This window comes from Zerene cesonia, chromosome 9 (genome assembly GCF_012273895.1).
Source record: "Zerene cesonia ecotype Mississippi chromosome 9, Zerene_cesonia_1.1, whole genome shotgun sequence".
Lineage (NCBI taxonomy): Eukaryota > Metazoa > Arthropoda > Insecta > Lepidoptera > Pieridae > Zerene > Zerene cesonia.
Window position 1 is genome coordinate 453,567 of NC_052110.1, and position 13,247 is coordinate 466,813.

General features: G+C 31.0%; 1 protein-coding gene across 1 annotated transcript in view; it reads right to left on the reverse strand.

The window, feature by feature from the left end:
* LOC119828951 (mucin-17) overlaps positions 1-13,247 on the reverse strand; it is a 40,631-nt gene that overhangs the window by 4,653 nt on the left and 22,731 nt on the right. Inside the window, exons 3-5 of the mRNA XM_038351282.1 lie at positions 4,851-4,932; positions 1,561-1,607; positions 1,100-1,268 (exon numbers count right to left, since the gene is read on the reverse strand). Of these exons, the coding sequence (XP_038207210.1) occupies positions 1,100-1,268; positions 1,561-1,607; positions 4,851-4,926 (292 nt within the window). The 5' untranslated portion in view covers positions 4,927-4,932. The remainder of the gene's footprint in view (positions 1-1,099; positions 1,269-1,560; positions 1,608-4,850; positions 4,933-13,247) is intronic.

The following is a 13,247-nucleotide window of genomic DNA, read 5'->3' on the forward strand; positions in this document are numbered from 1 at the left end:
CGTACTTCCTGAGTATAGCGCGTTCAAACAAAAACACTCGGCTTCAGTTCTATCCTTAGTATATATTAATTATGTATCACATACTCAACCGATTTTAATTTACTTTGCACACAATGTGTTTGATCCAGCTTAAAAGATGGGATATTTTATATATTACTAGCTGCGCCCCGCGGTTTCACCCGCGTAAGTCCGTATCCCGTAGGAATATCGGGATAAAAAATAGATGTTGGCCGATTCTCAGACCTACCCAATATGCTCACCAAATTTCAGAGGAATCGGTCAAGCCGTTTCGGAGGAGTTTGGCAACGAAAACTGTGACACGAGAATTTTATATATATAGATTTCAATTACGATAAAAGACTACCCGGGCGGAGCCGGCGTGCATCTACTATTATTATATAATATAGATGATTACTTAATATATTATGAGAATGAGTCATAACGGCAACCATTTTATGATACACACATAGAACTTTTTCAATCATGTTAACTTTTATAAGTACTTATGAATAATCAATTTATGATACGGAAATTCAGTACAATGGATTGTTAAGTTTCTGCGACACATTTAACGAACTTTTTTCAATAATAAAGTTTTAATTATATTCGCATTTTCCTATATGTCATAACTCGTAAATCATAATGCGCAATCTATGAGAATCTCCACGTAACATAACTATTATTAAAACTCATCTACAGAAGGTTTAGTAAGATGGCATTAAAACTGTAAACAAACTGGTGATAAATGCAAAATTAATTATTTCTTGTGACTTTTTATACTTTTCTTGTTTATAAAATTGCGTAATCTTCTCTTCCGTCTCATTGCACTCTATAAGTGATGGAATAATGTACTTTGTGTGCATATTTGCTTACTATAAAAACAGTTATATTTTTTCTCTGATCACACAAGACACTCTCAATGAAAAAATATTTCCCTGTAGCCAACGCATTTAAAAAAAAGCGTTTATAAACAATTTCAAATAATTTGGTGCGAAACATTACTGTCTTCCGAACTAGGACAAAGGGAATATTCATTATTATACCAATAAACAATATAACTGAAGGACTACGAAAGGAGACCACATTATTATTATATTACCTTGATGTTCAACAACATCTAGATCAGGTTGGCTGTCCGCCGGTATCAGGCGTTTTACCAGTGCCTTGCCTTCCGTGTAGCTTTCAAAGCCAGCCGCGCCCATCGCCTCAGCGAGCGCCTGGATTGACTCTGCGCTGGGCGCCGGGATGTAAAGATTGGGATTTGAGTCCTGGAAAGAGCAAGAGGAAAAACTGTGAAATAATAGTTATAAACAGTGCATATGATATATACCAATAAAATATAATGTACGTTAAATATTGAGTTACAGTGAATTGCTTGTTGGAACAATAACTCAAACATGCTTCTTAATTAGAATTTCTTCAAAAGCAGAGCAAAGCAAAAGTTTTGTATGTTAGTTATTTATGAAACATTTATTTCCAAACACATGTAATCATATCCTTCCTATTACGGATATCCATTACGGATAGTAATAATTGGAGTATCGTGTATTAAAAACTTACTTTTCGCCGTTGTGCTCTACGCGAACCATCGCAAACGCCTAGTGACACTGAAATAGAAACGTTTGTTTTAACAATAACTAAGTTTAATGAAATAAACAATTTTTTACCCTATTAAACCTATTTAAAATTGATCAAAATTAATTGAAATAATTCTTAGTTAATTAACTAGCTTTCCTATATAGCTCTATTTTATAAGTTATTCATTTTATTTAGATCACAAAAGTAGGATATAAATAAATATTATGAGTAGAAATAGTAGTAGCATACACGTAGTTATTCAATCTGCATACAAACAAGTAAAGAAAATTTATATAAATCTTCATTCGTAGATTACATTCAAACTTGTTTATGTAAGTTTAATAAACATTTTATATTTATTTTATTCGCGAGTTTGGCTAGCACAACTGTTTGTAAATACATATAACTATGTGCTTAATAAGAAATCGTGTACAATTTATTTAAACATGACACCTCGTGCTCTGAAAGTAAAACGGTTGCCCCTAGCGACCTCTGTCAACACCCAGCTATGATTTGTATCGACATTTGACCCCTGTTTTTGCAAACAGTCTTCTACAGTAGGTATACTTTAAGTGTAGTTGTTAGTAATTTTAACATGGGTAAATATATAATTTCTCAGTTAAAATTGTAGTGTTGTTTTTTATGACCTGAACCTTAACCAATTCAACAATTAACCACATTTGACCACAATTAAATGGGACCACGGACGGGAAGTCATCATCATCATCAGCTTAATATTTTCCCATTGCTGGGACACAGGCCTCCTATGAAGGTTTATACCATAATCCACCAATTGATAAAGTCGGTTGAATTTCTTTTTAATGTAAGTATTTATTATTTGAATATAAATAATACGAAAAATATTATGTAGCCTGCATTCAATGTTAGTAATAATTCATATGTATCAATATGGATTTTATTTTGATAGTTAAGTAGTAGATAGATACTATTGAAAATTAGAAATATTTCGATCTTTTTACCATCGCCTCTATATAGGACATGATGTTGCCCTATTAAACATAGACTTATAAAAAATAAAAAATCCTCTAATCCACTACAGCGTTCAGGATGCTAGCAAAATGCGATATCCATTACACTTAACCTTAAAGATATTATACCGTTTACATAATAAATTATACAATTGTTGACATTACTGACTATCATACAAACCGGATCTAACAATCGATGCCTATTATACGGTAACAATCAATGGACAGACAAAGCGATTCAAATCGCATGTAAACAGTATGATATAATCTGAATATTAAATGCATGGGCGTTAAAAATTCAAATTTATTGAGATAGGCAACTACTTTTAAGTTTGTTGGGTTATATAACATATATTTGAATAGATTGTTTGTTGTTCTTTTATGCAAAACGCACTGAAAGCTCTGTTAAAATTGAGTCCACAATCCACAGATGCTTAGATGGCAAAATAATGTTTAAAATTAAATAAAGAAATGTCTATGGTATTGTTATGCAATCTTTGCAATCTAGATTTAAAAGTAGTTCAAATTCGTTTTATGAGTAAAATTTATGCATATTTATTTATATAAGCTAAAAACATAGTACAGTTTTTATCTTTTAATTTCGAGAGTACCTGGGGTATGATAGTACTCACAGGTAGGTAAGTTTCACTTCAAGTGTTCTATAGTTAAAATATATATTACAGTAACTGAAACTTATATTATAATTATTTAAAAATGGCTTTGAACGTTCGAGATTATTGCTTACTTATTCTATCACCAAATATCGTCGAAATCATTTGTTTAATTCGTTCGTGCGATAATGTCACAAACAGTCACTTTTATATTAATAACTAGCTGACCCAGCAAACGTTGTTGTGCCTCACTCTTATCTAAAAAAAACTCTAAAAAATTTCGTCAAACTCGGTCAAGCCGTTTCGGAGGAGTATGGCAACGAAAACTGTGACACGAGAATTTTATATATTAGAAATCGCTAGTTATTTTTCATTAGGTACCTACACATTTTTATGCCTTTCTTTTATCATGTATAATTTTCTGCGTCAAAGTTATAATTTAGAAACCTTGTTAGACTTTACTGGGAAGATCTAATAACCGAAGATACGATAATCAGTGATCTACCTTTTGCGAGATGATTGTATCTTACTTTCACCGTAACTTTTGATCTGGCGACTGACCTGACCATTGTGAAGTTATTGGATGTTATGTTGGGCAATTGTTTTCGATGTATTGTCGTGATTTGTTATATGTCAGTCGCATATTATGAAAGTCAATGTGCGTCAGAGAAAATGGAATAAATTTCGAATACAATTAATTACTAACTATATTTAATACGTATAGATTAAGTAGTGGATATTGAAAACTGAAGTAAAATAAAATATTTAGTTCTAACTATCTAACAGAGAAGCGTGTAACCCTCACGAAAGCGATTTATTTATTTATAAGTCCTAGAGATGAAACCAAACATTATTTTATAATACGTTCATTCGTTAAGAACTGAACTCTTATAACAATGTGAGTTTAATAGAGTCATACATCAATCTCATACATTAGTCTTTAAGCTACAAGAGAGTAATTGTATAACAAAATCTAGCCATTCTCGACAGCCTATATTGTTCCTAGAAGTTAGAACATCCCGTAATAGTCCATAGAAAGCTTACCCATTGTTGGATTTTATGTAATGTGTTTGTGTAATCTTTTGTGACGTCTTTATATCGGCTTGTTATAACGATTATTACAGCTCGTTTGTACTGTCAAAATATCTATTGTTTATGTATGTTTGGTTTTACGAGTGTTCGTATGGTTTTGTAAGAAATTACATTGTATATAGTACTAAATTATGTTTATATCTAGCTTTTGCCCGCGGATAAGCATGCGATAAATTCCGAGTAGGTAGTTTAATAGACCTTATTATACATATTAACCTTTCACTTAAAATACTCTAAAACAAAAAAAAACACAAAATATGTGCGTAGTTTTAAAGATTTAAGCAAACATACTGACAGATACAGAAAGTGACTTTGTTTATACTATGTAGCGATAATACAATTAATATACAATTTTTAACCGACATACTATAAACGATTCAGCTTCTCAATTCGACCCTATTTTTTATTTGCCTCTCGGTAGCTCTGTATGTCTACCAATTGACGTGAACGTGAACAACTTTTCGTGTTTGATAAGAAATTGGTGTGATTTAGACCCCATTTAGAATAAAGAATGGCACCTCCCCCCAGGGAAGCTGACCATTTAGTAAAAAGTAATTATTTAATAGTAGAAGTACATTACCTATGGTAAGAAGTACGACGAGGAAGATTTGAGAGTGTATAGTTCTCATTCTGGTATCGCTCCCCCTCCACCGCATATTTGTCTGAAAAAAAAGAAATAAAATATGAAATATAAAAATAAATTAACGAATGGCGTTACTAAAATAAAAAAAGTATTTTATACTCATTTATATCATAGAAAATAAACTTATTACATTTTTTATAACATTTCACTTAATTCATTTCAATTAGAATCACTTTGGTTTAAACAGTATTATCAATTTTCGTTATAATTGTTCTTATTTTATATAATCAAATAAAGTGATGTGAATACTGTAGAGGTGTAGGTATTATACGTAAGCTCTTAGGAGCATCGTATTTATACTAGATAAAACAGATACAACGGTGAATACTAAAGTAATAATGTTTTATTATATTGTGCCTTATCTTGTTTAATTTAGTCATTTTGACGGATTTAAAACGAGATTCATTCATTACGTTGTCCGCTGCGGGTTATTTTGAGCAAATTATGCGTATGTCTAGCTTACTTTTTACTAAAATAAAATAAATGCTTTAATTAAATTTATTTATTTGATTTTTACTTGATTGCACTTCTAAAGAACACAATCATAAATGGTGATCTCATCGCTAAGTAACCATCTTATCCATACCACCAATGTCTAAACTTAAAATTGAAACTTAAAAAAATAAATACTGAATTAAACTTATTTTTCTCCTTTATAGAATCGAGTTTATATAATATTATTATATTTATAACAACACAAAATTCCAGTGATTCCTCTCACAGATAGATGAAAGTTCCAAGTCATGACACGCGCGTGGTGATAAATCTGAGGCTGTTCACACGAGATCACCGTATCTGATCACCTGATGTTAGTTTATCACGTTTTAGCAAATCGTATGATGAGGAAGGGATGTGTCACGAAATAATTGTGACTGAGAATTACGCGGGAAAGTGAAATTTCGAAAAGCAGCACGATTTTTGGTGTGAAATCCTTTTATCGTAAGTAAATTTATATAAATAATGTATTTATAATTATGATACAAAGCGTATAACTACTTAGAGACATATTAAGTGTAGACGTGTAATACAAAATGGCTTTTTATCCGTATCTATCCTATCGCTAACATCATTTATCTAATCCTATCATCCTAACGATTTTTAAACATCGTCAAAAACATAGTGTACTAAGAATCACGCTTTTGCTGTACCTAGTGAATTTCTAATATTCTTTCTAAATAAAATTATAGGCGTGAATGATTTTGTATATGGATAAATAGCGTTGAGTGGATATTTATAATTGTTTCAAATAAAAAGTAATCAATTAATTGTCATAACGCGGTATATAATTATCTTTATAATTTTAACTGTTAGATACCATTTGTTGTTTTTACTGTGAACTGTTACTATTTACTTAAAAGCATTTAATTTCCGGGTTTTGTCTCAAATTAGTAAGCATTTTGATGTTATTTCTGAAGGAGAATAATGCGAGCTGTTTTGTTATTTTGAAGTGAAGTTAATTAAAAAATAAGAAGTATCTATCATTATGTGATGCTTTTTGCTGAGCATTGGTTATTATATGCTCTATAATTAATCATTAAGTACATTACATTATTAATGAAGTGTTAACTATTCACTTTTTCATCCCATAAGCGGGCAACTGAGCTGATGGTTCGTAAGTGGTAAGGGATCACCACCGCCCATGAACATTCGCAGAGGTTACTGCCAGAGGTTAATGCCCTGCCCTTTTTTTAAGGAAAAAGGATGAAGGAAGGATTGACTACCCCAAAGAAGGAGTGGACGGAAAAGAAATAGCTATATGTATAATTTTATTTATTTTTATTTTATTTATTACATAAACAAATAGTCATTATTTACAAAGAGTAATACATAATATAAAACACAAATAGATATTGAGTTTCATATTTTAACTAAATGTAGTTATTATTATATAACAATTTCTACGGCGTGTGCAAACATACAAGAATTATTCAATTATACAAGTACTTCATGCAGTTTCCTTTTGTATGACGTTATTTTATTTGAAAATATGTCTATTGCACTTAATTTTTCATTATAACAATCACAATAATCTTATTCCGTTGTTACCGTATCCTCATCTTCGCATGTATCTTTTTTAAAGCAACACGCGTTTAATCGGAGTTAATGAACAATATTATTTACATGCATATATGGAATCAGCGAAGAGCAAATAGAATCAGTTCTGTTTACATAAGAGCGAAAGCACCCAAGATTACCGAGGCTTCTTCATGTAATGTCAGAGATCAATGCAGACGTGTAATTAGGTATGATTTCAAAGAAGTGCTCCAAAAGACTTCTGGATTACTTCTTGCTTGTTGCTAAATTCTAGAAGTCTTTTGTAATAATTATAAGGAATCGTGGTTGTTTTAACACGATTTTATTACTTCATCTATTTATATATATAAATGTAACCGTTTCTTTAAGATTCGTTTTTGATTTGATTTTTTAGCTTTTTTTTATTAAATTTACTATGATAGACTTGTATGACGTTCTAAATTCTATATAAGAAATGTATATTTCATGTCGTGCGTCGTTATTTTATTAAAGAATGTATCTTTACAAAGATTGTATAACCTCGAGCATATATTCTAGAATTTTTTATACAAATACCGGCAATTCGTATAAGTTAGTATGATAAATCTGCAAAACAATACAAAAATAACGTATCAGGGATTATATCAATACCTAACCAGCATTTACCTTAAAAATCGTTTGCATAACGCGAAAGCCACATAACAATTTCATTAAATGGCAAAGATCAATCGTTTGTGGAGAGGCGCAAGCGCATAACTAGTAGTTACTAGAAAGCTACTGAATAATTTGATACTTTATACTTGCAAGTGATATAAACATTACTTTCTTACCTTTAAAGTATGGCTATAAAATTCGAGGAAGTTATTTTGTAATTTTAAAATGAAATAGCGAAGATGCGAATGTTAAATATGTAAAAAGATAATGTTAATTGTTTTCAGATAATTTTAATATTTCATTGTTAATAATTAAGTATTAAAATCTATTAGGTTAATGCGTGTACAATAAAATAATTTCCAGAGTGTTTCTGAATATTATTTTGCGAAAATTTGAAGAATTACTAATAACACAACTTAAAGCTTGATTATGTAAGTTGGTAAATAAGACCATAAGATTAAATTATATAAACATTAAAACAAAAAAAAAATAATAATAAACGGTTTGTGAAAATAAAGTTTTCGTCCCGGAAATCCCACGGGGACGGGTACTTAGTGTCTCTCCATCTTTTTTTTAACAAATGAATAAAAAAAAATTATTTTTGACATGATATTATTTACTACTTTGAACGAATTCATTATTCTATTTAGGTTTCTTCTTTTATAGTTATAAGTCGTATATAAGTCGAGGCCTGCGTTTTTTCCAGGTGCTCAAGGTTATCCAATAGATATTAGTCGGTGTTAGTTCACTTGACAGTAATTTAACGGTAAAGTGCCATTATTATAATAATTTTCACACATATCCTAAATGACAGCCTAATTGGTTAATGCGCTAGTGTACAAATATAGGTCCACTCACACACTAACCTGTTCTTTTCCAATGTAGACTAATAAAATAATATCTAAATATGAACGCAGAAAGCTAAACATAGTAATATGTTAATTTTTAAGTAGTTTTAAGGTTGTTGTGTGACAATGAAACTAAATTTTTTTTTCTTTCTTTGAAATAAAAAAAATCGATTGGTGAAGCAGACGTTAAGACATCTGGCGCTGAAAGACGATTCTTTTTCATCTGTATGTATGAATGTTTAGGCTTTATTTTTACCAAATTTAAACAGATAGATCTAATCCATAATTGTACGCTTATTAAGGATCGATGACGATCGATGAAATTATCGTATTTTGATAATTTAACAAGTTAATCTCGTTATCCTGATGAGGAGCGATATAAAGAACTCCTGAAGAATTGCAATAATGGTAATTATTGATCTAATATTGGAATATTAGATCAAATATAAATAGCAAATGTTATATAAATAAACACTATAAAAAAATGTATATTAAAATACCAAAAAACACGCTTTCACTATAGAATAAACTAAAAAATAAAAGGCTCCATACATTAGATCCTATTAAGGCTGTCTATCTTTTCATTACTTACTACGGGCGAAACCACGGGCGATAGAAAGCTAGATGTCGATACATAACTGCCCATCACCAACCCATTTTTCATCCATCGCATTTCAACAGAAATAACTCGTTACACTTCCTGGTTACAAGACAATTGCAACAAAGTGTTTCCCAGACTCGTGACGCCGCGGCTCAATCGGCAACAGGTCGCCTGATAACATCCAATTGTGGCGTTTTATCAGCTATCATCAACCAATTGCATGGTTGGACTGTTAATCTACGTTTGGTTAGTGTGGGTTGGTATTGGTCGTATTATGAATGTTCTCCTTTTAATAGATATTTAATTACCCCTTTTTTACATGTATTTTTTAACGGCAACTTATGATTCATTATATTACATTTATATTTAAATTTTTGTCATTGCATCGTCATCGTTTTTTAATTTAGAGATTCAATATAAATTCAAGGATAGGTATATCTACACTAATATTATAAAGAGGAAGAATTTGTATTTCTGTTTGTTTGTTTGTAATGCATAAACTCAAAAACTACTCGACCGATTTTAAAAATTCTTTCACCATTAGAATCTGCAACTTCAGTGAGTGACATAGGCTATGTATGTACCACGGACGAAGTTGGGGCAAAGAGCTAGTTAAATGTGAACTCAAACATAATTCATTCAGCTAGAGTTCCTTCGGAAACGTTTTTGAAAGTATACATTTTTATATTTACCATTATATTTATTAAAATTAAATTTTCATAGTATTCGATACTTTTATTTTTCAGCAATATTCCAATGATGATACCCGCCGTAGCAGAAATGTGTATGTTACAGTGTTATAGGACTAAAATAAATCAATATTACAATGACCTTTGTAACATGATGGATCTACTAAATCATATGATGGGTAATAAAGTCAGCTTGAACAATCTAATTTTAATATATAATCCATTTTAAAAAGGTCAAAGACGCTATATTAGAAAGGGCTTGTACTGTTTTGTGTTAAATTTTAAATCGACATAAGTAACTAGTGATTATTAAAAACAAAACAAGGTACCCCATTACGTGTTAATGAGTTCAATATTTATTGTTTTTTTTAATACTTTCTTTTAAACGCCACGTTACAAATAAATACTTGTATGAAAAAGTATAAGTACGTATATATTTATTTTATTTAAACACGAAGCAAATAGGGAGTAAAAGTTAGCTTAAAGAACTACACATCAACACCAGATTATGTCGAATGATAATAAAAAGATTTACCAGCAATTTTAAAGCAATAGTGTTTAAAGAATAATTTTCTTGCCGGTAATATATCAAGTAGTTAGGTGTATAGGCCATGCAATGATTGAACCTGTACAATAGGTTGCCTACAATGGGTGTGCAATCTTAAACGTTCGCTTAACTGTTTCAAATTATATTAACGTTTCATTTTTCTTTTTGTATTTTGTGCAAGGTTCAATGTTTTTGGATTGCGCGATATAACCTTTAATATATTGCTTGTTATTTACATTTCGAGATGACTCGACGTCAATAACTCACATTCCGCATATTCAATATTATAAAAATATACTTTTAAACAATTTAATATTCAAGAAAAAAAAATTAATAAAAAAACATTTCTTATTCATTGATTGATTCCAACATATTATATATTCATACAGGTTTGTTTAGACTCTAAAACTAGCGGTCCGCCCTGGCTTTGCCTATGGTATATATACTTTATGTCACAATGAAGATGCAGCTTTCTAATGGAAAAAAAACGTTTTTTAAATCAGTTCTGTGGTTTCTGTGTAAAAACATACAAACACAACGTTTCCTTTACAATCTTATAAAATAAACCTTATCACTTCGGTATTTGTATACGACGATATATCTGAAACCTTTTAAAAAATCTCCCATTAAACGATTTAAGATCAGTAAGATAAGGTCAGAGAACACAATAAACATTGGTGATGCCTAGAACAATGATGCAATATACTCTCAACTTCCTAAACGTGTTAACTATTGAAAAATAGATTAATAAAGCTGTTAACCCTTCACTAGCTAAGGTCGAACTGTTTCAATGTTATTGTACCCATAAATTATATAATAGCAATCGTTTGCCCATCATTGTTTGCAAATTGTATTGGTTATAATCATTCATTTATTACAAGAGGATTACCGTGACGTCTTAAAGCAATATTAATTCCAGTGTGGGAAAGAGACAGCGCTAGTGATGTTTAAACGCCATTATTTTCCCACACTGGACTCATTACTGCTTTAAAACGTTACGCTAACCTCCCAGGTTCCTTCCAGGTTTACGCAAAATACATTAGCTTTTTAACATATATTTGGTATATACCTTTGCAATAATAATTGTATAGATTTAAACCAATAATAAACCAGTACGAAACACCGGGCCATATAAATCCCAATACTAAACACAGCTGAAAGCGGAGGTCACGCGTAGCTTTTACTCGAACTTTCGCTTGGAGTCAGATGCGCTCGGCGATAGTCCTTTCCTATAATGCCTTTGTTACTGGATTGAGAAAGTTCGCTATATGCAGGTATTTGAAATTGTTCAAAGAAAATCTATGCAATAAAGTCAAATTTATTGATGCAACGGTGGTACAGTTGTATAAAGACTTTATCACCCTGAAGTATGCGATACTCGGAAATGTAAGACCTATTAAGTATAGTATTATGTTATCTGTGGTACAATTATTGAATACGAAACAGGATTAGCCATAAAACAACAACATTAAAGTACAAAAATGTTTGTAAAACTGTTTAAAATTAATTAAATTCATTGCATGCCTAGCATGTGTGTTGTATGCCAGTTGCGATATAATATACATACATGTTAATATGTATATTATATGAATTATAAAAATGGCAAGAAACGTATCAAATAAACATTTTACAAAGTTCATGTCTATTTGCCTCTTAAACACATATTGTTATAACTAAACCACTTTCAAGCTTACAATTATCGCATCTTTATTCACCCAACGACCTTTCTTAGCCAAAGGTCGAAGCGGTAGCAAAAGATGTATAAAATACATTGATCAGCCCCGGTTCGGACCTCGCGAACACACAGTAATTGCACGAACAATGAAAGGCCGCTAATCTCATTTCACGCCAGCTCTTATCGAGGGCGATCGCATCCTGGGATGTTTTGTTTTATAAATAGTGCATGAAACAGTTCACTATTTGGCACGTTGGAATTAAAAACACAAAGGATTTTGTATCGCAATATTTCAACATTCGTCCATGTTTGTTGCGACTGAGGGACATAACCTGTGAAGGAGGTTTAGACTATATACTAAGACCTAAGTATAGGTTATATGATGTTGGTTATTATGGTAGATTTAATGATTTTACTTGGATCAAATATTATTTCGCAAACTAACTCAATATGTACATGTTAGCAACTAATATTGTTTTTATGATGGTCTACCTACAAAGGGGTGTTAGGGCCACCAGTTAAGTGTTAACCACCGCCAAAATATATAAATTTAAGCACTGGTAACAGTTTTCTTGAATGGCAAATGTTGATGGTAAATTGTAAATTCGTAAATAGGCACACCAGTGTTCTGTATTATATTGTCAACATATCAATTTTAGTATAGATGCGAAAAAGACCAAGATTGGAAGGTTAGCCAACCATTAGTTATTTATTTTAATGTATCTAAGAACTATATGATGCTTATGAGCTAAAAATATGTGTGTTTTAAAAGGCGTGAGACTAAACGTTACATTATAGTTTAATATTAAAGTGCACTAAAATTTAATTCTATTTTTATGTTGATAAAATAGTAATTGTTTTATTGGGTGAAGCATTGGGTTAGGTTTAGGCGGTGACTTCTGGCCTTGCTTTCAACTTGGCTAAAGTGCATTTTGTTGCTTATAAAATAGAACTATGATATTTTATTTGATTTTTAGGTGTTTGTTTAACTGTTATTTATATTATAGTTAGATTTAGTACATAAGCTATATTTATTACTAGCTAGACGCTAGTCCCGGCTCCGACCGGTATCAAGATACTTGCTTTATCCTAAGGGAGCATTTAATCGGGATCCTATCACCCAAGTCAGCTCATACCCTGTCTGTATACAAAATTTCATCAAAAAGTACTTTCGTTCAGTAGTTTCAGCATGATTGATGGACATCCAAAGAAACAAACTTTCACATTTATAATATTAGTGTGACATGAAGCTTCGTTCGCTCAAGATTCCAATTCAATCTTAATATCTTCGTAATTAGTAGTAAATG